Genomic DNA, 25707 nt, shown 5'->3' with positions numbered 1-25707 from the left:
TCATGAAACTTTTCTTCTGTTCCTGTTCTTTCTTTCATTATTCTCCTCCCCCTTGCTGTGTTTTTTCTTATTGTGTTTTAAAGTGATTCTTACTTTAAATTGGTATTAGACATTTTTAGAGCTATCTTTCATATCTCTTAAATTTTTTTTTCCACCTCTGTCTTTTTTCTGTATGTTTTGGGATATGTACTTGACTTTATGAGGATGGTTACTGTCTTGGTATTTAGCCCTGCCCTGTATATTTTTTAATCCTGACATAGAAATTTTTCTGATTCCACTTGCTTTCATTCTTCTAGAAATTCCTAAAATTTTCTGGTGTGCTAATGGTTGTTTTCCCTGTTTCTAGAACTGCTGTGGTTTTATTTTTTTAAAAAATACTTTTTGTTATTTCAACATGACCTTAGGAAAGGTCATTCAAGCAATTAAAAGCATGGGTTTAGCCCACCATTGCAAAATACTGCCTTGATTTAAGTCTCTTTCTTTGACTTCTTTACTTAGGTCGGATAAAATAACAAAAGTACAAGTAGACATGCATGTCAGTGGCCTGACCTTCTGCTTGGCTGGTACATACAGGCAGTTACCACACTGGCCACTCCACTAATTTTCTAAGCAGAATTCCTTAGAGTAAAACACCGGACACAGACTGCCAACTTGACTAGAGGGTGCAGGGTAGGAGTGGAGAGCTTCTTCCTCTTTCTTAGAATTATGTAGTTGATGAGAAGAATTGCCTAGAGGGAGGGAATGATCTAATTTATTTCAGTAAATGTGTTTACTATCTATAAGATACATTAGTAGACTCTGCAGTGATCTGTGAAGGGATGAGAGACCATTTCTGCCTTCAAATTGTTTTGAGTCTGATAGCATTAAGTACTCAAATATATGTAATAAAAGGTACAATAAAGCCAGCAGGGAACAAACAAAGATTTTTGTAAACAAAATCTTTTGAGGCTGAAAAGGAAAACATACATCTATATTGGACAATAAGGAAGGGACTTGGGAAATACAATGTTTAAATTGTGTCTTGAAAGCTGAAAGGACTTCTCACAAATGGATATGCAGTCTGGGTAAGAGGGCTCTTTGCGTGGAGGGAATGGCAGGGAAAAGTCCCAGAGGCTGGGAAAAATAGGACCATATTCAGGGAACTAGAGAGAATTTAATTTGGTTAGAATGTTGGATACTTGTTGGAGAGGAGTGTGAGGTACTTGAGAAGATAGTTTGGGGTCAGACTGTGGGCATTGTAAGTGCCAGAGAAAAGGGTTTGAACTAAAATTGCTAGAAACAGAATTAGGAAAAGGTTAATCAGATAGATGATTTGGTAAAAGCTGTATTTTAAGAAGATGGATCTGGCAGATTTCTGTAGGATGGAATAAAGTAAGAGGCATCCAGAAAACAGTCAACCAGTGAGCTGATTCTGGGCCATGTGTTGGGCTGTCAGGATACAAAGATGAATGACATCCAGACCCTGCTGGCAAGTCGCTCACATCCTGGTGCACATGAAAATCTAGTTGCTTTACCCAAAGAAACATTTAGTTAAACAATTTTTTCAAAACATACAGATGTAGTATTTTATATTAGTAGATACGTACTTTTTAAAAGATTTTATTTATATACTTGAGAGAGAAAGAGAGAGAGAGCAAGCAAGCACAACAAGGGGAGTGGCAGGCAGAGGGAGAAGCAGGTTCCCCACGCAGGGAGCCCAATGTGGGGCTCTATCCCAGGAGCCTGGGACTATGACCTAAGCTGAAGGCAGACGCTGAATGGACTGAGCCACCCAGATGCCCCATAGTAGTAGATATTTTGAAACTGTAATTTAATTTGTTGCCAGTGCCTATCTCAGATGATCAATTTCTCATTATCTCAAATTTTCTGTTAAAAATATAGCTAGAATGATCTCTTATCTTATTTGTGTAGTGTGTATGATAGGCTTATTGAAAGTAGTCTTGGATGCACACATGTGGACTCTGCACTTCATTTTTATGTTCTTTGCTATATCTTTAATCTCCTAGAAATGTAAAAAACAATATATTATTTTTATATAATAGTTCATTTTGGTTGAAAATACCTGTAATTCATATCCTACTGTTTAATTATCTAGGGGAAAATAGAAGAGTTGGATTTGGGCTTTTCAGTGTTGGATTAGTTAGTAAATCTCTTCCCCTTAAGTTCCTCTTATTTCATATATTTAGTGGTCAGTATACTTAAATTGGAATACTTTTTTTTAGAGGTGAGCTTCAATATACTATGTGTCTAAAAATAATTATCTGTTGATAAAATTGTCCATTGCAAATATTTTTTCCTTACAGTAACATTTCTTTTGCAGTCCTATAATAGTGAAATTAGATAACAAAAGCAATTTGCATTTTCTAGTAGCGCTCATTTAAGTATTGCAGAATATTTACAGGTATTTTTAAAGTATCATTTTACAACAGACTTAAAGGTAAAAGCTTTGTTGACAGAACTACAAGATTGTCTCTATATTCAGTTAATACTTTAAAATTTTTTGATAGCCAAAATTCCAAAGTATATGCATAGAGATAGGAGGTTTTTTTTTCTTTTAATGAAGACTTAATTATGTTTTAAAGATCTTGATTCTACCTTTGGGTTTCACAGGATTGGTTTTATATCCTTGTAACAGATTTATTTCAAAGTAAGAGGATATTATCCTGCAATAATTACTCAGTCTTCACTATGTAAACTTCATGTTAATTAATTGATAGAACACTCCTATGGAGGGTAGTAACAGTAATACACCGTAATATTATGTCTTACTTTTTGACATAAACAAGAATAATGAGATAAAAGATGACCTGGTGTGCCTGACCACAGCTGAGCTTATCTCTACTTTTGTTAATTATATTGCAACAGGTTGTGATAGATTTTGGAGTATTGAGGCTGGCTTGATTGGATTTCTACAAGCTAATTCATATTCTCATTTTGTTTTTCCAAATGTCCCTCCCAGCTCCCTCTCTCATACCTTAGTACTTTCTTTATTCTTGAGATTCCATTCCTTAAAAAGAAACAAATGACAAAATTATCAAGAGTAAAATTATTCTTGGGGCGCCTGGGTGGCTCAGTGGTTTAAGCCTCTGCCTACGGCTCAGGTCATGGTCTCAGGGTCCTGGGATCAAGGCCCATATAGGGTTCTCTGCTCAGTGGGGAGCCTGCTTCCCCCTCTCTCTCTGCCTGCCTCTGCCTACTTGTGATCTCTCTCTCTCTCTCTTTCTCTCTCTCTGTCAAATAAATAAATAAAATCTTTAAAAAGAAAAAGAATAAAATTATTCTTTCAAATGGTCTGATTGCCAAAGAAATCATAGCATTACTAGAGAACACACATCATAATCTTTGTTCCTTTGCCTTTGGGCAGAACCAAACTTGTGAGACTGTCCTATTTTTTAAGTCTCCAGTGAAAGATATATCATAATCCACTGCAATATTTAACAACCCTCACTGTCAGGAAATTCCTTTATCCAGCTTAAATAATGCATGCATCAATTTAAGACTTTATTTTTTTTCAGTGAACATGAAGCTGGCTTACTTTCCTTGTGCAACACCATTTCATTGTGTTTGAACACTTACTTTAATACTGACCCACTGATACATCTCACTTTCTGCAGCTTTTCTGTCATATTTTCCAACACTTTTATCATCTGTACCACTCCCCATGGATCACGATGCAGCTCTCTGTTCACTTTGTTTATGGGATTCAGAATGTAACTTGGATATCTAGTGAGTGGCTGGCTGGTGCTAAGTGTTGGATGAGATTGTAGCAGAGACCCTACATTATATACACATACTCTGTACGTTGGTGATGGATTTCCTTTTCTAAAAGTAGCCATCTTTCTAGGCACTAATCTGCATACTTCTGGACTTCAGATCTCTTATTTTGCCAGTCTTGCTATTTTGATTGCTATAAGTGGTTATTCACTGTGATACTTTTGTATCTTTTCCTCCATGTGCATACATAGTCACTTATTTGGTGTATGTGGTTATTTCTCATTTTTTTCCTAAGTGTGGCTGCTGGTTTATTTTTTTATATATTTAATATTGAGCTGAACTTAACCTATGTGAATTGCAATTCTTAAGTGTACAGTTTAATATGTTTGACACATTTGTATACCTAGATAATCAACATCCCATTCAAAATAGAATCTATCTCTAATCTCAGAAATTTTCATCACATACCCTTCCATTCATTCCCCGACCCCTATAGACCACAACTGTTTTGATTTCTGTTATAATAGATTGGTTTTACCTATTCTGAAAGTCTTATGAAGTAATTATATAGTATTAAATTATATAGTATTAATTTTGATATTTTTTCACTCATGTGTATCAGTAATTTTTTAAAAATTTTATTTATTTATTTGACACACAGAGATCACAAGTAGGCAGAGAGGCAGGCAGAGAGAGAGGGGGAAGCAGGCTCCCTGCCGAGCAGAGAGCCCGACACAGGGCTTGATCCCAGGACCTTGAGATTATGACCTGGGCAGAAGGCAGAGGTTTAACCCACTGAGCCACCCAGGTGCCCCAGTAATTTTTGTTGTTGTTGTTTTGTTTTATAACTAAAGATTTCATTGTTCTCTTGTTGATGGATTTTGGTTTTCAGTTTTTGGTATTATGAACATTGCTGCAGTGAGAGTTTCTGTTCTGACTTTATGTGGATATATGTCTTCATTTATTGTTTAATAACTAGGATTAGAATTATTAGGTCATAGAGTAGGTGTAGGAGTAACTTGATAAATTGTCAAACAGTTTTCCAAAGTGGTTGTACCATTTTAGACTCCTACTACCAATGTATTTGAGTTCTTTTTTTTTTTTTTTAAGATTTTATTTATTTATTTGACAGAGGGAGATCACAATTAGACAGAGAGGCAGGCAGAGAGAGAGAGAGAGAGGGAAGCAGGCTCCCTGCTGAGCAGAGAGCCCGATGCGGGACTTGATCCCAGGACCCCGAGATCATGACCATAGCCGAAGGCAGCGGCTTAACCCACTGAGCCACCCAGGCGCCCTGTATTTGAGTTCTATTTGCTCTGTATCTTTGACAACATTTTCTGTTGTCAGTCATCTTTTTTTTTTTTTTTTTAAGATTTATTTATTTATTTGAGAGAGAGAGAGAGAGTGGGAGGAGGGGCAAGGGGAGAGGTGATGGGGAATCCCAAGCAGACTTGGTGCTGAGGTCAGAGCCTATCACAGGGCTCCATCCCACAACCCATGAGATCATGTCCTGACCCAAAACCAAGAGTCTGATGCTCAACAAACTGAGCCACCTAGGGGTCCTATTGTCTGTCTTTTTAATTTTAATCATTTTAATGGTTGTGAAAGAATATCTCATTGTGGTTTTATTTTGCATTTTCCTGATGACTAATGACACTGAATACCTTTACATGACTGTGTAATAAATTCCTTTTTGAATTATATCTTCATTTTGTCTATTTTTTAAAATTGCATTATTTGTTGTTGATTTACAGAAGTTCTTTATATTTCCAGATTAAAATCCTTTGTCAGTTACATGTATTACAATTCATTTTCCCTTTGTGTGACTTGCTTTTTTAAAATTGTCTTTTGATGGACAGAATTTTTCGATTTTGATGAAGTCCAATTTATGAATTTTTATGTTTTGGTTTTTTGTTTTGTTTTGTTTTTTACCTACCTAATCACTAAGATAATCTGTGCTTTTTTCTGGCAAATTTAGTTTTAACTTTATGTTTGGTTTTGGGATTCATCTCAAATTAATTTTTGTGTATGATAGGAGGTAGGAGCCAAGACTCATTTTTCACCATATGGACTTTTAATTATCCAAGAACCATCTGTTGAAAAGACTTTCTTTTCTTACATTGAAGAAGTGCCTTGGCACTTTTGTCTAATTGCCCATATATGTATGGGTTTATTCTGATGGTATTTTAACTCTGAAACTATGAACTATCATATATAATGTCATGTCTAAATTATATGAGCATCTCTTTCTGGGATATTAATGAAAACACTGGCCAAAAAAACCCTAAAAACAGGCTGTTGAACATTGAGGCCTTACATGACCTTTCTGTTTAATATTAAAAACCTGCTCCCACACACCCCTCTGCCTCTGTATTTTTGACTCTCCCTACCTTTCTGGGTTTCTGTAAGGATTAGACAAGGGCCACACAGAATTTTGATACATGGTCATTCTTCTCCATCTAGTCCCATGCCCCCACAGGCAGGTGGTAAGTTTAGGAAAGGGCAGGGGCAGATTCTTGGCAGGAATCAAACTGTTTATCAAATAGACAGAAACTTGACCTTTTACCAGGAAACATCCCTCATCCTGCCATGAGTCCCCAAGATGATAGCTCAAGTTACTGAAGAGAATTTTCTCAGTAACTTTTCCTCCTCTTTGCAAAAATACTATCGTAATTATTAAACATGTGATGAAACAGAAAATTCATATTCAGGGCAACGAGTGACATAAATTTCCTGCATTTTATTTCTGTGACTGCATTCTCAATAGCTGTCTTCCCTTAGAGAAATTCAGTTAAGATTTGTTTTCTTTAATGATTTGTCTGCCAGTTGGATACTCCCTTTTTAAGGCCAGCAAAAAAAAAAAAAAAAAAAAAAAAAAGCTATTTATCAACTACATGACTATTCCTCATAACCACCAGATAAGTTTGAAAGGAAAATATTTGTTTGCTGTGGTTTGCTGTGTAATTTGTTTCACATTTTTCAAATGCCAGCAAACTCAACTGCCCATTTCCAGAATGGATCATGTTTTTAATCATGTTTCCAGAGCACATTGAAGTGGACACTACTTAGCAGATGAGCTCCCATTTCCTCAGGTTTTTCTGTGGTACCTTCGTGTGCTCCACATTTCCCAGCAGCCTTTGGGAGCAGGGAATGAAATTCTTTCCTCCATATTCCTGCTCCTCCCATATCTTAGTGTCAAGTGCCCACCATATACTGTGTTCCATAGGAGGCGCTGAAGACCGTTTCACAAGGATGGGTTCACGGTCTGATATTCATGAGGAGTACCAGAGGCACAGAAATATGGGAGGTGCATACATTGTGCAATACATTTAAGCTGGTGAGCTTGACCCAATTGTCTTTTAAGTTGTTTTTCCTTTAGATATGGTATTTTTTAAAAGGTTTTATTTGTTTATTTCAGAGAGAGTGAGAGAGCGAGAGAGAGGACGAGGTTGGGGGGAGGGTCAGAGGGAGAAGTTGACTCCGCCCTGAGCAGGGAGCCCAATGTGGGGCTCAATCCCAGGACTTTGGGATCATGACCTGAGCAGAAGACAGATGCTTACCTGAGTGAGCCACCGAGGCACCTCTACAAAGATCATTTTAAAAAATCCTTTCCTGGGGCACCTGGGTGGCTCAGTGGGTTAAGCCTCTGCCTTCAGCTCAGGTCATGATCTCAGGGTCCTGGGATTGAGCCCCGCATCGGGCTCTCTGCTCAGCAGGGAGCCTGCTTCCCCCTCTCTTTCTGCCTGCCTCTCTGCCTATTTGTGATCTCTGTCAAATAAATAAATAAAATCTTAAAAAAAATCATTTTCTGAGCCCATTTTGCTACTTAATATGTGTGTAGTAATTCTGTTACTGTAATTTCTTTGTGCTTCAATTCTTTCTGGAAAGTTTTTGAAAGTCAAGTAGAAATCAGCCATAGTTTGTGCCCACTTACATCTAACTAAATTATTAAATTATACACATTGTGATTCTGTTCCTACAGCAGGAGTATCTTCCTGATAGTCTTTTTAGTAGGTCATTGAATCTTTTTTACTTTATAGAGCAGTAAGAAATGCATGAAGGGATTTGAATTTAAAAAGGCTGTCTTGCCTGTATATCTGGGCATTGGCATTTAGAGTCTATAAAATAAATTGGCAGTGAATGCTTTATTTACCCATCAGAATCTCAGCTACATCATCAAGTAGTACTTTGCCAGATATATTGAAATATACTTGTTGATACAAAAATGGAGTGTGGAGTGTTTAATCAAAAATATTTTTGTGCAGGTTTTGTAAGGATTTTAATGTTATATTAAATATCTGTATACATAATGTAGAAGCAAGATTGCTTGGAGTAAAACTGGTCCACTTTTATATGAGCAGAGTAGTCACTATTTATTGAAATGTATTTCAGATTAAGAGCTATTATAATAGCTCACCTGTCTAAAATTGCCAAGGTTTTTGATAAAGCGGGCAGCATGAATGACAGCTGCAAGCCCAAGGTTAGACTGCAGAGTCAGTTTCTCTCTGGCTTTCTCTCCTTTTAAGCCTCTCTTTCATGTGTAGCCAAGTGAAATGTAAGCTCCACAGATCCTCGGGGGCCTTGGGCTGATGAGAGGATACAGAAGAAAGGCAGCAGTTTGGAAAGCCTGCCGAAGGCACAGAGGGCAAAGGGCCTGGGCGATGACATGACTCCCAGACCTTTCTAAGGAGATGAATGAGAAGGCAGTGCCTCCGTGGGCCCCGGACGTATTTTACCCAGAAGAGTAGTCCGAGGCTATCAAACCAATTGTTTTGGCTTTATCCTTCAGATGTTGTAAAAGGAAAATGCATTCTTTTATTTCTCTTCCAAGTCCTTTGACAATTTATCCTTAATCATTTGTGGTTTTTGTGGGAATAAGTCTTTTAAAGATCACTGAACTCGCTTGATTTGAAATCAGAGTAGAATTCATTTTATTTAATGTAGGAAACCTTCTTTTGAGAAACTTGACGCAAACTGGCTTTTTAGCCTTAGAATTTAATTGAAAAAGAACACCATAGAAAAACACAGCCAGATGCACAAATGTCTGCTCATGGATTAGATTGCCATAAGCTTTATGGTTCTTTCTCTGTGGTTATTGATCACTGAAATAGCCTTAGCAGTCAAGATTTAGCAAATCAGTGTGAATTAACAATTTTAGGTTGCAGTCTCAAGGATGTAACTAGGCTAACCATAATGTATATCACTGTTATAAGTTTTATCCTTGCCATTCATTGTATTAAGAATCTGTGATGATTTTTAGAATACTTAATAGATTTGCTTCAGTGGAAAAGTTAATAAGTCAGTTGGGACACTGGTGTGTGGAAATGATCTGTGAAGAAATAAATTCCTTCAATTCCCACATGAGCATGTCACAAAAGAACCATACTGTGTTTTTGGGGGAATTTTATAGGTCTCTTTAAAGAGCAGTTCAGAGCGGTTTCTAAGAGTGCTAAGTCTGTATCTTGGTGCATGGATTTGGCTGGCATGGATTTGGACAGAGTGGGCCAAACAGTGCTAATTGAGATGGGGAAAAAATTGAGAGAACAGGTCATAATGGTGAATAGAGTTATTTGTCACTGAGTTTGTAATAGGATTTTCGATTAATTCATGCAGGGTTCCAGTGCCTTACATTAGCTCTGTCAAGATGAACTACAGCCACCTCTAAAATGCCATCCCCTATTAAACCGTGCATGTCAGTGAATTTGTAATTTCTTCTGTTCAACCAGAAGATGAATGGATTCCACTTAGAAAACAAATGTGTGCTTCAGAAATGCACATTTTGAAATCCCAGTACTTCCTAGGAGGAACATTCTTTGCATTGCTGTATAGTGAATATATATTAAAAATGTAATTGCTATGTGAATTCATCCAAAAGGAAAAGCATCCAGCTGCATAGAGACAAATATATTTTCAGGTGCTGTGTTTTACTGGTGAACAAGTCTTTTCCTACTGGGCAATGGTGGCAGTGATCATAGTTCATGTATGAGGCACTTCCTAACTGCTGGGCTTTTTGTAGTGGTTTACATACGTTAACTCACTAAATCCTCACAACAACTCAGATGAGGAAATTGAGGCACAGAGAGGTTAACCTTCTCAAGGTCACACAGCTAGTAAGTGGCTAAATGCGGATTCAGAGTCAGACATTCTGGCTTCTGGAGTCTGGGTTTCCAACCCTTACCTGAAACTGCCTGATCATGGTCCCATCAGCTATGTTCCAAGAGTTAGCTTATTACAGTACTTGGTCAGTTCTCTGTCTCTGGCTCAATCACTCTTGCCCTCTTTCATAGTGATATTCATTTCTGTGTTTGTTTTCTGTTACTTCCTCAAAACTATCTTGGGAAATACTGTTATATTATGATAACCAGACTTTCAGAAATATGTAGTAGAGCTTGCAGTGAGGCATCTCCATGAGAGCAGACAAAAATTAGAATCCTTTCACAGATTTGGACACTAAAGGGAAGATGACCAAAGTTCACAGGATTGTGAGGCACTAGAGTTCCTGAGGGCATTTCCCTCCTGCTAGTGCACAAAGGGCACAGCAGAATTGTTTACAAGATTAGGTCATGGCTGGATAACTGGAGTTATGCCTTCCTAGGCAAGATCTTAAGGCAGGGTCCAAAAGTCAGAGGGCACATGAGGGTTTCAGAACTTCTGGAAGGCTCAGCTCCTGCCTCCTCAGGTTATTGGCCTCTAGAACAGCTCTCATTAAGCAGACGCAACATCACGTGGATCAGGCCAACACCAGATGACTGCCAATAGCATTTTGAGAGCCAAGAATTGGCTATTCCTCTTAAGCCAAACAAAAATATTTAGCAAAAAAAGTTTGGCTTACGAATAGTCCAGACTCTAAATCTCTGACTAGAAACTAAAGTAATTTTTTAAAACTATATTATGAAGTTCTGTTGCCTCAAGAGTATAAAACTTTGATCAATTTTTGGCGGGTAGTGGGGAGATGGAGGAGCCCAGGGAGATGGCAGGACAATGAGTAATGCGTTCTATTACTCTGCTTCATTAGAAAGATTAGGCTGTAAAAAAACTTTTTTTTCAGGTAGTTTATGCCTGTGCTTTGCACAGAGCTGTCTGCCTCTCCCCTTCGTCCATTTCCCACTCTAATGCCTGACACATGATTCTTACCATGGCCATCTGTATTTCAAACCTGTGAATGCTTGTCATTGCTGAACAGATACAGCAGTTGAGCCTCTTTAACATGTTATTCAAGACCCTCCATGAGTTACCTTCTGCCTACTTTTCCTACACTTTATATTCCATAATTCCTCTCCAGGAACATCGTGTTCTCTATAAAACTCCAGTCCCTCTGCACATGCTCCATGTCTTTGCTGGTGCTGTCCCCTCTACTTCAAATGCCTCACTCTTCTCTTTTGTTCTTCCACTTCAGCTTTGCCTGGCCATCTCTTGTGTATCCTTGAAAGCTTGGATCATGTGTGACTTCTTCGTGTTTCATTTTCCTACCTGCATGCTATGTTGAGTTGACTTTGTCTAAAAATAATAATACAGTTAAATGTCCAGACGTTTTTGATCATTTTTTAATTAAAACTCATCTCTTTCCTTAAGGGTATACCTCAGTTACCTTGTGCCAAAGCGTTATACAACTACGAAGGGAAAGAGCCTGGAGACCTTAAATTCAGCAAAGGTGATATCATCATTTTGCGGCGACAAGTGGATGAAAATTGGTACCATGGGGAAGTCAACGGGATCCATGGCTTTTTCCCCACTAATTTTGTGCAGATTATCAAACCGTTACCTCAGCCCCCACCTCAGTGCAAAGCACTTTATGACTTTGAAGTGAAAGACAAGGAAGCAGACAAAGATTGCCTTCCATTTGCAAAGGTAAATTTAGAATGAGATTTTCTGTTCACCAGCTCTTCCTCTGGACCTGAATATGCAGGAATATGTCTTGTATTTCCTTTTGTGAAATGATAAAATAGCTTTAGTATTTCACCGTGCTTTTAAAAATACCTGGAAGCAATTTTCTTAAAGTCACAAAAAGTAATTTTGTGCATAGGCTGTTTGTTCTTATATGAAAGATAATTTTGGTTGATGTTCTGTGTGGTATCATTTTCATATTTAGAGTCTAAATTTAATTCTAAGCCACTTTACAGGGTGTGTGTGTGCCACTTAGGGATTTTAATTTACTGAATTATGAATAACACAATGAAACATCAGTATTTCCTTTAAAATCTCTCTACTGAAAGCACACAGTAGTGTATCTACTGAATTGATAAAAATGCTTTAGAATTTTAAGTATGGATAAACACAGTGGTGTTCTTTATAAAGAAAAGCAGTAGGATATGCATTTAAATGGCCATTTGGTATATAATCAGAGAGAATATGAGAAGAGCCTGAGAATGGATCTAAAACAGAAGTTCAAGATGGGTGGCATTTGAAGCTGTAATAAGCAGCCAACCCTTGTATAGAAAGAGTTCATAGTTTTCCAATGCTCTTGATTGATAGTGACAGCGCTGGATTTGTGTACTAAAGATATGTTAGAGCATTTTAATTCATGTACTCTTAAAACTTGAGCCCCTTTATTGAAAAGGAAAATTAAATGACCAGCTTAATGTGGGATCAAATAGACTAATTTTGCTGTTTCTTCAGGATGATGTTCTGACTGTGATCCGTAGAGTGGATGAAAACTGGGCCGAAGGAATGCTGGCAGACAAAATAGGAATATTTCCGATTTCATATGTTGAGGTAAGTTAATCTGCAGAAAATTCAATCCTGTTAGTACTCAGCTTAGTAAACAAATCTTACTTGTGCATTTCGGGTATTAAGAAGTCCTCCCAGGGGCACCTGGCTGGCTCAGTCAGTAGAGCATGTGACTTTTAATCTCAGTGTCATTGGACGTGGAGCCTATTTTTAAAAAAAAAAAAAAAACAACATTTTTTTTTAATTGAAAAAATTTTTAAAAATTAAGAAAAAAGAAGGCCTCGCAATCATTTTGCAATGTATACACACAGCAAATCATTAGGTTGTACACCTTAAATGAATCCAATGTTATATGTCAATTATATCACAATAAAACTGGAGTAAAAAAAAGAAAGACAAAAACCTAGCCTACAGAAGAAGGAGGAGGAGGGAGAGAAGGTGGAGAAGAAGAAATTGTCTTCACAACACAAAGCACTGGGAATACCCTGTTCCAGATCACTGGATGGATTAGGAAGAATTACTCCATCCCGCCTACAGTTACTGAAGACTCTGAAATGTTTGAAAGTCTTCACTGTGTCCCCCCTGCTAAAAGCATTCCTATGTCTTGTTAAATATTACTGTATGCTTCCTATCAGTACCTATATTGTTTCCAGGTGTTCTATTCCATTTGCCAGCTTTGGGATCAGAAGGTTGATAAACTTCTGAGTAAGGTAGGAGGAGAGTGTATGACTGTTTACTTATTTCTTTCCTTATCTGCCACATCATCAGAACTAGAACGGTGATTTGCAGAGTAGGCCTCTAATAAACATGACGTAAGGGAATGACTATTCCCTTGTGTTACCCAGCAACACCTTAGGTGCCCCCCCAACTTAATCAGCTTTACTTAGAAAGGTTATGGCCAGCCTGTAAAACCTGTAAAGCCTGTAAAGACTCAGTAAAAGTCTTTATAGAGAGTAAGTATAACATGGTTCTTTTATTTTAAAGAATAACACAAATTAAAAATTAAATAGGATGTTACAATTTATAATAGGCCTGCATTACATCATATGTCATAAACATTCATGTCCTTTAGTCATAAGAATCTCTTGCTGAAAATAAGTTGAAGTCATTTTTAAAGGATGAGACAGTGCAAATAACCATACAAAGTTAGCTAAGGTCACAGAAGTCTGGAAGAAGTGAGTTCCTAGTGTATATCTGTGTGATGGATAAATAAGCGTTAACCAAGAGAAATGGAAGAGGTAACATTTTTATGGCAAGGAGACTATCCATGCAGGAAGACTGACATGTGCAAGAGCCAAAAAGTAAGAGAGAACAGGTTATTTGGGGGAATTAAAAGTAATTCTGTCATTTTTAGATTTCAAAGCATGTATCTTAAGCATGTAAAAAAGAGAAACCATCATTACTTACTTTTCCATCTTTTTATCTGAGCCATTTGTTCTGGTATGATTTTGAAAACTTAAACAACAAATCGTGCCATTGTAGTTAGCACTCAATTTTTCCCATAGACGGTAAGATAGCCAAAGTTTTCATTAAAAATCAGTTTGACTACCATATACCCATGGAAAAATAATTCAAACCATGTATGAGCCTTGAATTTTACCCATATGTTCCTGTTTATTGAAACATTTTTTTCTCCCTGAAAGTAAACAACAGAAAAAAATTCTTAACTCTTGGGCAATCCTTTCTGTATATTATTTATATATTCTACCTGTGGGTCATGGAAAATTATAAGCATTTCCAAGTGTATGAATAGTTACACTGAAAAGCATGGGTAAGCACAAAGATTAGTAATGAAAGCTTGTCTTTACTTGTTAGGTATTATCAATATTACATGCCAATACTTGGTTTGTGATGCATGAAAAAGGATTGCTCTACTTTTGTTTTTGAGCAGGTGTAGAATTGTGCAGATAGGCATGAAAGATCCACCCCTGGCCAATCCAGAGTCATTTTGATTCACTCAGGTCATTGGGATTATTTATTCTAACTTAAGTTGGGAAGAAAAACTTCTGCCCAAGTGGAAGTTATTTTCATTCTTCTGCTTCCTTCCTTTCAAATGAGTATTTTTCTCATTGGAACCAGAATTTCACCAGTTGAGACGAGATAAACAAATCATCTATCTCTAAGGGATCATGAACATTTCTTTGATGTCAGGCCATCAGATTGAAGTTTCTGCTAGGAGCAGAGCATCTGGGGATTAGTAACACCTGGTTAAGCCCTCAGGGGATTGTGGGGGGCAGATTTCAATAGCAACCTATCAAAATTTAACTATTTAAATAAAGCATAGACTGTCTTATAAGGCAATCTTAGATGGGGTAAAGCCAACTATAAGAAATCAAAAACTGAGCCTTTTTCCTGAAATGGTCTTTCTCTTGCTCTGTAAAATACTTAGGGTCCAGACTCTTCCCTGTATAAAAACAGGCTATGTTATTAAAATCCAATTGTAAAACATTTTCTTTTTCTTATAAATAGACATTTAAGTCTCCATGATTGTTGGGTGCTTTTGCTTTTTTCATAATGCTCCAAAAACTGTTACCTTCCTCCCGCCCCCAGGTGTTCTGAGAGGATCAAATGTATAACATATTTTGAAGGGTCTGGCACTGCTATGTTTTATGTGTAGTGGTTTGGAGCTCAGACTGTAATCCAGAATATGGCAGAGTATAGTAATGATCAAATAAAAGAATCTCATGAGTACGTATAATGAAAGAAATGAGTTCAGAATTGAATTCTGAGTTTCAGACTGACATCTTTGATCTCCATGGGCCTGTCAGCAGAAGCTGGAACTCCCCCTCAAATCCTGCTGGTTGGCTCTGCTAATGGAAATGCTCAAGAAACTTGGTTGTGGCAGAAACTCTGCATAGGGTGGGCTTTGGGATAGGCTTGTGGACCTGGAGTAGAATCATGGGGTCAGAGGTTCAGCTGTGGAATTAGGGGGTGGGGTAAATTGAAAGGAGCTGAGCAGTAGGGATGGGTAAAGAGAATTGAATGGGAGGATTGAGATACTGAGAAATAGAACTGCTGCTAGAATAGTTTGCCCTCCCTTCTTGTCTTCTTTCTCTTTCTCTTCTCCCTCAATACCCTATAAGTGTGAAGTACAATCTGTACCTATATTAGAATAAGGGAGTAGAACTGTGGTGTGGTATAACCACAAACAAATGACCCTTTATTAAAGTAAAAAATTCTTCATGGTTTGAATAGAGCGGGAGCCTGTAGCTGAGGAGAGTAAGTAGGGCAAAGAATGGCTGTATAAATGGCTTTGAATTCTTCCCTTGGAGCCTTTGTTTAAGCTCCTAAGATGGGGTTGAGCCATAGAGATTCTGGATTCTATTCTGCTTAGACAGGATCTACCTAGAGTTGAGCAAGCTGGAAAGCTGAAAGGGGTAGGGGTCTCTTAGGGGAATCTGGAGAATTCTTGAAGACACCATGCCAGGATATGTATAAAAGGGTGTATTTGTCAGGGACTAAATACAGTATAAAAAAGAAATCAGTAGATTTCTTCTTTATTTGTTCAAAAATACCACTCTTCTGCAAAATAGGGTAGAAGACTTTAACAATGTCATTAATTCAGAGCTGACTCATTCAAGTTTAGCGGTTGTATGAACAAGTATGACAAGATTCTTAGCAAACAAAAAAGTTTGAATGAAGTAAATGCTAAATACGGGATTTGGGATGTTTCTCAACCATTGTGCATTGTAGATTCTGGTGAACTCTATAAGTTTTTATTAAGTTTATCATTTTATTTTGGTTCTTAGTCGTTCATTTGAAATATCACTTGCCCAGTTTTTTTAAACAGCAACAAAAAAATTATTTAGCAACCTGCTCCTCTGCTATAGATGTAGTATACAAATAAGCATTCCTTATGTGCAGATGGCATAAAGTAGGTATGGCCCAATAAACAGCTATGCCTACTCTTTAGTTTCTGCCAGAAAGAAGGGCTATATTTCTCATTTTTTAGAACTCTGTCACTTCTTCTGACAGACTTTTCCTCACCCCTTTATCTAAAGTAGTTCCTCCTCTTGCAGTTGCTTTATCTTAAACACCTGTACTGTGATGTGAGGAAAAACTGGGATCCCAGATGGGTGGGATTCAAGTCTTGGCTCTACCACTAAGTGTCTAAGTGCCTTTGGTCCTTTGTCTTCATTTATACAATAGAACCACTTCATAGGATGGGTGAATTCCAACAGTACTTATAAGCAGTGCTCTAATGCCTAGTCAGAGCTGAGTAAGTGATAGCTGTGATTATTATTACCATTGTTATTATTCCCTTACAGCATTTTATATTCTCTTCAACTCTTTTGAGTTCCTGGTTGATGTGGTTACTATCTCCCGGCCCCCATTAGGAAGTGAGCTACTAAGGGTAGCACTTTATCTTCTTTCTGGTTTACCTTGGTCCCTTGAGATTCTTATATAGCTCCTGCCCATTGTATGCTCTCACTAAATATTAGTTCTGTGAATGAATGAGCAACCTAACAATCTTCAGAGTGAAAGGTTCTAAGGCAAAACTTTAGATTTTTTTAGATTTTTTAGATTTTGACAACTTTTACATTTTTCAGCTAATACTCCCATCATTTACTAACTAGGCATCTAGTTCATCACTGATTTATCTTAGTGTTATTTCAGGAAGCTCCATTTCTCAAAGACTAAAAGGTCTGTTGTGTGACCTTAGTGAGATTTTTTTTCTTTTTTATTGTTGAGGTTGGGTGAGTATTTGGTTGTGCTTACTTTAGAATTTTTCTAGACCAAATAATGGTAACAGTATTCTATGGATTAGATCTTGAAGCCCTTACTGATTATTTATCTCTAATGTACAGATGACTCCCTCATACTTTCTGAGATGAATTTTCCCCGCTAAGGACTATTCCTTTGGCTTCTTTGAGCAGAGATGGGTGACCTTATTGTCAGGGATCCTCATTCTTTAAAATAACATTATTGAGTTAAAAGTGATATACATTAAACTGCACATATTTAAAGTATACATTTTGATGAGGTATTATTTTCTGTTTTCAACTTTCAGGAGTAACCCACAGGCAAATCTTGGGAGATGCTTCTGTGGCTAGGGAAGAGAATTGTTATCAGCACTAACAGGGAAAAATCGTATGTGCAGGTCTCAGAGCGCACAAGTGGCCTTAAGGGTAAGGGGTCCTAGCTTTCTCCTCTACAGAGTCAGGAAATTGGGAGCTATCATCTGTGCTCCAGGAAGTACGAAGTAGAGGTTTAGGTAGATAGTTGAAAGTTGCCAAGGTGACTGACCCTTGAAGGAGTTCAGAATAGCAGTAACTTTCTTTCTTAACGTAAAGCCTTTGCTCTAGAGAATAATAAGAGAAGACCAAAATAATAGTTGTTTTTCTTAGAAAGAGATAGAGAAGGGAGAGAGAGTGGGTGGGGAGAGGGGCAAAGCGAAAGGGAAAGAGAAAATCTTCAGTCTCCCAGCCTGGGGCTTGATCTCACAGCCCTAAGATCATGACCTGAACCAAAATCAAGAGTCAGACGCTTAACAGACTGAGCCGCTTAGGTGCCCCCGAAATCGTGGTTCATGATTATTAACCTTGATTTAATAATCAGAGTTGATTGAACAATATAAGAAGATATTTTATCATCTGTTATTTTTCAGTGTATTCTTTTCCTTTAAAATTGCAAAGTAAAATGTTCTATTAATTGAAATCTTGTTTTAAAAAAGATTTTATTTATTTATTTGACAGAGAGAGAGAGGGTGAGAATAAGCAGGGGGAGTGGCACGCAGAAGGGAAGGGAGAAGCAGGAAGGGCTCAGCAGGGAGTCCAATGCAGTGCTCAGTCCCAGGACCTTGAGATCATGACCTGAGCTGAAGGCAGATGCTTAACTGACTGAGCCACTCAGGCACCCCTGAAATCATTTTTAATAAAAGAAATGTAGGGAAATTCGGGGAAGTTAGAATAACTATATTGCTCCACATTCAAATTTCCCCCTTAATTCTGAAGTAAATTAATTTCTATAAAAGAAACTTAGAGAAGTTGTTGGAAAGTCAGAGAGGAAGAGTAGCTTTGTTGCTTACCACACTTCTTCCTTCAATTCTGAAGTAAATTGATTTTTAAAAATGAAATTTAGAAATATTATTCAATAAGGGAGAATTATTCTGTTGCTTAGCAGCATACTTTTGTTAATTGAGAAATGCAGCAAGACTGAAGGGCAAACCAGAGGCTTTTATTTAGGGTCTGAGAACTGCAATTCAAGAGACTCAGATTTGAGCAGGAATTGAAAATGTTTTCCGAAGTGGGGAGAAAAGAGGAGGGCTTTTAAACACAAGAGGGGATTTCCAGTAAAGCCACATAAATTGTTTGTCAGAAGTTATGATTGGTACTGACAGGTAGAAGTTATTCTTATCTGTACATGATTGGTTGTTAAGGGCTGTCACTAAGTAAAAAGTCCATTTGTAGGTAAAAGAAAAAAGTTCATTTCTCTTGAAATGGCAGAGTTGCAGCTGGTGCCCCAGGATGCTTGTGGTTTGGCAGTGACCTATATTTTAAAGCTTACCTTTTCTTTCAGGTGGGGACATGCAATAAGCCTTGCTTCCTTAGTGTCCTCCTGGCTCCATTTTAAATAGCTCTCCTAGCAAGCCTGACTCCATTTTGATGCTTCTTTCACATTTCTCCCCTTTGATTGAGATCTTTCCTTGGAACAATGTGATGACCAGCTAGTAGGTCATCCAACATTAGTGTAGGCTTCCTCAGCTCTAGGAAGGCTCATTCTTAGGAAGTCGTGTTCCACAGAGGAAGGAAAGTAGAGGTAGGGTGATTGGTATGTTTGGGGAGAGCTTATGACCCCACTCGCACAACAGGGAGGTTTTCAGGAGACAAGGTTTAGGCATTGTCCTCACTTAAGCAGCTTATCAGATTTATGACAGGAGTATCAAGAAGTCTAAGTGATTAGGCTTGGCCTTCCGTTAGAAGCTGTTGAGCAATAATTTTGGTTTCCTGAATCATGCTACAACATTGAGAAAGGCAGAGAATTAATAGTTGCACTAAAACTAAGGATGAACAGATTAATAAAACAATGAGTAATATTATTTGTAGTCCCTTTCTTAGGATGGTCCCCATCCTCGTTGGAAGCCAGCTGAATAAATATGGAAATCTAAGGTTAACCCAGCTTGTTATTCCAAGGGAATGAGTTCCTTTTAGGGATTTGGGGAGTTTGAAAAGCTTAGTTGTCTCTAATTCCACCTGGTGGGATGTATAAATCCAGGCGCAACAGGATTGTTGCAATAGCTATTTGTAATAGCACAAACTCCTTCTTGGGCATCCAATAAGTAGTCTAAAACTACATGGCTGTCAAGGACCACCCAGAAAGGAAAATCTAAAGATTTCTTTTGAGTCCTAATGGCTCTAGCATTTGATCTGGCCATTCTTTTTGTAGTTTCGGATAGGTGTCATATCATGGGTTTGTTCCATGCAGTTCCTACCCCAGCCAGGAGCTAAAAAGTCCACCAAACTGGGTTGTTTCGAAGGGTTGACCCTTCCAGGGAGGTCATAGCCTTGCAGTGACCACACCTATTGTCCTCATTTACAGAGGGATTGTCATCGGGGTAATCCTTAATTATATTAAGGACTCTCTTTTGTCTTCCTGGTTTCTGGGAACCTTGGTTATTAATTCGAGAATTGTGAGTGTAGTTGTTAAGTTACCCAGGAGACATTGTCCAGGGAGTCTCCAACTATCTAAACAATCTAATGTCTGTGGTTTATTTTTATGTGCACAGACAAATATGTGTCCTGAGGGTACACAAAGTACACCTGCAAGTGTCTGGTTATTTATGGATTCGTTTACCAGTATGGAAGAGAGCATATGATCAAACTAGGGATCTATATGTAGGTTAACATAATTATTTCTTCAGGCATTGAGTGGCTTGTTTGCCCAGCCTGTAGATTTCATTTCTAGTTGGGAGAAGGTATTAAATAGAGGAGCAGGACAAGTTATACTAGGAGTATATGTATTTTTGAGTGAAACCATTGATAGAGGAGAGCTCATGGATATTGTAACTACTTCTTCAGATAGGAGGAACCTCAAAGCATGGGGGATTTGTTTTGCCTGGCAGCAAAACTATTCTGACATAGTAAGTGGAGCTTGAAGGGGTTATTTGATTTATGGAGTAATTCAGAAGGAATGGAAAAATATTGACAGGTGTAACAAAGGGATCAGCTGTTTTACCATGATTGGTAAGGGGCTGATGATGACATATCCAGAAATCAGATAAGTTTCCTGCTTTGTCCATAGTGTGGGATAACCAAATAAGGGTACTTTTATGCCTAGTTTCCCTGTGGGCTGAGGACAAAATGAGTAGGATGAGGGGAATCATCTTTGGGTATAGTAAAATCAGAACTCTTTTTAAGAAGAGTTAAACAATTGAAACCAGGAGTAATAAGAAGAAATTAAGCAAAGTGTAATTATTGCTGTAAAAGGGAGTAGGATACCCAATATTTCATTAATATTCATTGGCTAAAAAGTTTATTATTTTTATTTTATTATTTTTTACTTTTTTAAAAAAGATTTTATTTATTTATTTGACAGAATGAGAGAACACAAACGGGGGAACAGCAGAGGGAGAAGGAAAATCAGGTTTTGCACTGAGCAGGGAGCCGGATGTGGGGCTCGATTCCAGGACTCTCGGATCATGACCTGACCTGAAGGCAGATGCTCAACTAACTGAGCCACCCATGTGCCCCTGAAGAGTTTAATATATAGGCCTGGTCCAGATTCTTGGAAAGCAGTCTACATCAGGTGTCATTTGCTTCTAATCTGCCTGAGTGGATTTCAAGGTGGTCTTACACTCTCTGGAGACTTTTAATTTGAGGTCCCCAAAGGCTCGGGATGACCATTCAGGATTAACGCCCTTTTAAAATGAATCCATACTCTTGAGTTTAGCAGCACAAGGATTGGTTAATAATTCAGTATGATCCTAACTGTTGGAGCTGTAAGGTATCTTCGTGGAGATGTTGTTTCCAATAAACATAATCACCAAGTCGGAGGTCATAGTAATGTATGTCTTTGTCTCCCAGGAGCATGCTGTGAAAAGATTGTTCAATGAGGTATACTTTAATTTTGAGGGCTTTTATGAGTTCCTTGCAGTAGATTAAAAGGTCTTCTTTTAACAAAAGTGGTTCGTACATTCCATAATCTAGCCTCATAAGTCTGCCAGTGATCATTTCATAGGATGACAACCTGCTTTTTCCTGTAGGTGTTGACCTAACATTGAGTGGTACCAGGGGCAGAACTCTGGGCCTAGGCATTTTAAAGGATTCTGTGGGCTTTGTCCATTGATTTTTTAATAATCCTATTGGTACATTCCACCAGTCCTGAGGACTGGGGATGGTAAGTTCACAATAAAAGTGTAGGTTGAGCCAGATTTTCCAAATTGAATTACCTGATCAGTGAAATGGAAACCTCTGCCATGAAGCTCTGAGAGAATTCCACAGCAAAAATACTTTATTTTCTAATAGTATTTTGCCTACTGATGAGGCTGTGGCTCTGTGGCATGGAAATACTTCTACCCAATGAGAAAGCATACAGATGATTACCAGTACAAATTTGGGTCCCTGAGAAGGCAGCAACTGAATGAGGTCTATTTGCCATAAAACAAAGGATAAGAGAAAATGTCCAATAGAGGAATGAATGGGCTTTCTAGGTTTATGTTTTGCACGAATTTTACATTTCTGGTATACTTGGGAAGCGGCTTTGAGATATGACTTCTAGTAGTACTGTTTTCCCCGTAGGATCATTTTGTCAGTGTTCTGATCAGTTAAGTCATGGGTATATTTATTGTTAATACAAGGGGACTGGTTAGATCCATTTGGATCTAACCATGCATTGTTTTTTTTGTTGTTGATGTTTATTTCATTTCTTTAAAAGATTTTATTTATTTATTTGAGAGAGAGAAAGCAAGAGAGAGCACATGCAGCGGGGAGAGGGAAAAACGGGCTCCCTGCTTCCCAGGACCCTGGGATCATGACCTGGTCCAAAGATAGATACTTAACTGACTGAACTGAACCACTCAGGTACCCTGCTTTTTGTTTAAATTTGCATCCTGTTCAACACACTTTTTTCTCATTTTGTTGGACAGCCAAGTGTGCTGTGAGAAAGAAGATGGCCCATCATATTGATTAAGGCCTCAGCCAAGGTTAAGGATGTCCTGATTATATTGGGGTGAATTGAGGGCTGCTTTCTGGGCAACTGCATCAGCCAAATGCTTTCTCTTGCTTTCTTCTGTATTTACCATAGAGTGTGTGGGAGTTTTTATAGGCTAGAGATTTAAGTAATTGAATGGCTTCTAAAAAGGTTTCAAACATAAGTGCTTTTTTATTTTTATTTATTTATTTATTTATTTTAATTTGGCCAGAGGAGGTCAGAAAACCTCTTTGTTTCCAAAGTATTGGAGTCATTGGTGAAACCAAAGGCATATTGACTGTCAGTATAATTATTGGCAGTTGTTTTTTTTTTTTTAAGATTTTATTTATTTATTTGACAGAGATCACAAGTAGGCAGAGAGGCAGGCAGAGAGAGAGAGGAGGAGGAAGCAGGCTTCCCGCTGAGCAGAGAGCCCGATGCGGGGCTCAATCCCAGAACCCTGGGATCATGACCTGAGCTGAAGGCAGAGGCTTTAACCCACTGAGCCACCCAGGTGCCCCAGCAGTTTTATTTTTGACTAAGACACAAGCTTAAGTTAACGCTGGAAGTTCTGCCTGTTGGGTGGAAGTCGCTTGGGACATTGAGTCAGCTTCAGTTGTTCCATTTAAGGAAACAATTATATAACCAGCCTGATATTGTTGTGTTTCATCTTTTAGGTGGGATCAATCAACAAACCAAAATAATTCAGTATTTTCAAGAGGGGTTTCCTGTAAATCAGTTCAAGGAGTCGGCAGTTGGTCTGCCAACATCAGTCATGAGGAAGTTCATGTGTATGCAAAGGAAGAAGAATAGCAGTGTTTTGTGTATTACAGTGAGCAGTAATAACATTTGAAGGGGATAGTAAAAGAATTTCATAGGAGGTTAATCGGCTTGTAGATAGATGTTAAGTGTGATGGGACTTAAAGCAGGACTTCCACCAGGGAGGTATATGTAGTCAGTGGTGAACTCCTGTTTCTTCTGTGTGTGGCATAAGGTTGGTGGTGGCAGTAATTGCTTGCATGCATGGAAGGAAACCTTTGGCCACTGGGTCTAATCATTGGCTATAGTACCCAGTGAGTCAGTGCTGGCTTCCATTTCATTGGATTAAAGTGCCCACTGCATTTCTCTCTCTTTTATGAACCAAAAGGAAGAAGTGTAATAATAGTTAGGATGCCCCAGGCTGCTCTTTATTTTATTAAAGGCTTTCTGTGATCCTGCTACCTATGTAAAGGTCTCTGCTTGGTCAGCTTATGAAGGGAATATCGAGACTGAGTCATAGTAGAGAAATTTAGTATATAATCTCTACAGTATCCTGCCAACCCCAAGAATCCACTGAGTTGTCTTTGGAAAGGTCAAGATAGCTTGAATTCTGTTGGGATACAGAGAAGGCTGTGATTAGTGATCAGATGTCCCATATACTTAATTTGGGATTTACAGACTTGAAGTTTTTCTTTAGATAATTTGTGTCCCCCTTTTGCTAGTTCTTGAAGGAGGTGGAGACTGTTTTTGAAAGATGCCTCTTCAGAAGTTGAACACAGGAGGAGTCATGTACATATTGTAGAAGGGAGGACTGATATGGGAACTCTTTTTTGGTGATATCTGCCTTTAAGATTTGAGAAAAGTAGGTGGGACCCCCAGTGTAACCCTGAGACATTACTGTCCAAGTGTACTGTTGTCCTCCCAAATGGAAGCAAATAGGAACTGGCTTCTAGAATTGATAGGAATACTGAAAAGGGCATTACAGAAATATAGAACCGTAAATAATTTACTTTCTGGTGGTATGGCTTAGAGCAAGGTGGGAGGATTAGGCACAATGGGTATGGAGGTATAACTGTGTTGCTTAGTGTTCTCAGATCCTGTATAAACCTAAATCCCTTTCCATGGATGGGATAGGAATGTTTCAAGGATTTGTATGATAAACAATGAGACTGCTTAATATATTCTTCAGTAATGGGCTTAAATTCCTTGAATAGCCTTTGCATTTAATTGGTTAATATTAGGTAGGGGCTTATTATCATAAATTTATTTTTTATTGGTAGTAAACAATGCATGCAGTCAATACCAGTTGCATTTTTAACCATAATTCAGGTAGAAGGACTCTAAGAAGGGATTTGGCTCAGTTACAGTGCCTAAGGAAACTAAGATAGCTTTGGACAAGGCTGCTTGAGGATTGTCCGTTGGGGGTTGAAGAAGTAAAAACCCTCTTGAGAAAAAGAAATGTGAGCTTTGTATGCCTCAGGAAATCTTGTCCTAGTAGGTGAATAGGGGCAGAGGGAACTAAAAGGAATTGATGAGTTCCTTGAATGGGCCCATGTTGCAAGGAGATAGGGAGGAATTTGGAAACAGTCATGGATTGACTAGAAGCACCCAGCATTTATATAGTTTCAGTACTCTGAGAAAGGGGAAAGATGAAACTGGTGGGGTTGAGGACTGAGTGTAGCTTCAGTGTCTGTTAGAGCTTTAGTTACCTCATTCGTAGTGGTCAAGTCTATTTTCCCCAGGAGTTAGTAAAAAACATGTGGAAAATCTCCTTTTGATCCTTAAAGCTTTTTGTTTTGGGAGTATTTAGGTTGGAATCCCTGGGAGGAATTATGGTTTCAGAGGCTATTGGTTTTGTAGGAGCCTCTTCCTTGGTAAACAAAACTTTTCCAAGTGTCTAGGCTCAGTAGTGGCAAACCCCTTTAAGGGATGGTTTGCCTGGTAGATTTGGAAGGCAAGTATGGTTGTGTTTGTAAGCTCATTATTTGGGTGGCTCGAATCTGGGTACTTAAAACTTAGATGGATTTTTTCTTATTTTTTTCTTTGGATTAATTGGCTAATTAATCCAAATTAATTAATTAATTAATTGGCTACCTGTTCAGGCAGGTTGACTAGCCTGTGAGGATCCTTAGTGGTTCAGTCAAGCTGCTTAGGTTAAACAAGTGTGCTTACTTAGTTATTTATTGAACCTGTTCAGGAAGGTTGAGTTAAAAAGGGTGGATATTTCATATTTAGTTGAATCTAGATAAGAATGTAGTTTTTAGATTCTTTCAGGGAGATTACTCATAAACATCTTCATCAGGTTTTGAGTACACTGTTAGATCTTTTTCCAATCAATAGTTTTAGGAAAAGGTTTAGGAATCTTAACAATAAAGTTTCATGGGGGGTTTTTTGCTAGTTTGAGAACATTTGATTGGTCAGTTGCTCTCCACTTACTGA

General features: G+C 38.1%; 1 protein-coding gene across 1 annotated transcript in view; it reads left to right on the top strand.

Annotated features, from left to right (window-relative positions):
• Positions 1-25707, top strand: part of SH3RF1 (SH3 domain containing ring finger 1) — a 191262-nt gene that overhangs the window by 108005 nt on the left and 57550 nt on the right. The window contains exons 3-4 of the mRNA XM_044224825.1: positions 11287-11562; positions 12331-12426. Of these exons, the coding sequence (XP_044080760.1) occupies positions 11287-11562; positions 12331-12426 (372 nt within the window). The remainder of the gene's footprint in view (positions 1-11286; positions 11563-12330; positions 12427-25707) is intronic.

This window comes from Neovison vison, chromosome 11 (genome assembly GCF_020171115.1).
Source record: "Neovison vison isolate M4711 chromosome 11, ASM_NN_V1, whole genome shotgun sequence".
Lineage (NCBI taxonomy): Eukaryota > Metazoa > Chordata > Mammalia > Carnivora > Mustelidae > Neogale > Neogale vison.
Note: the sequence above shows the minus strand (reverse complement) of the source record. Positions and strands in the feature narration are given on the sequence as shown.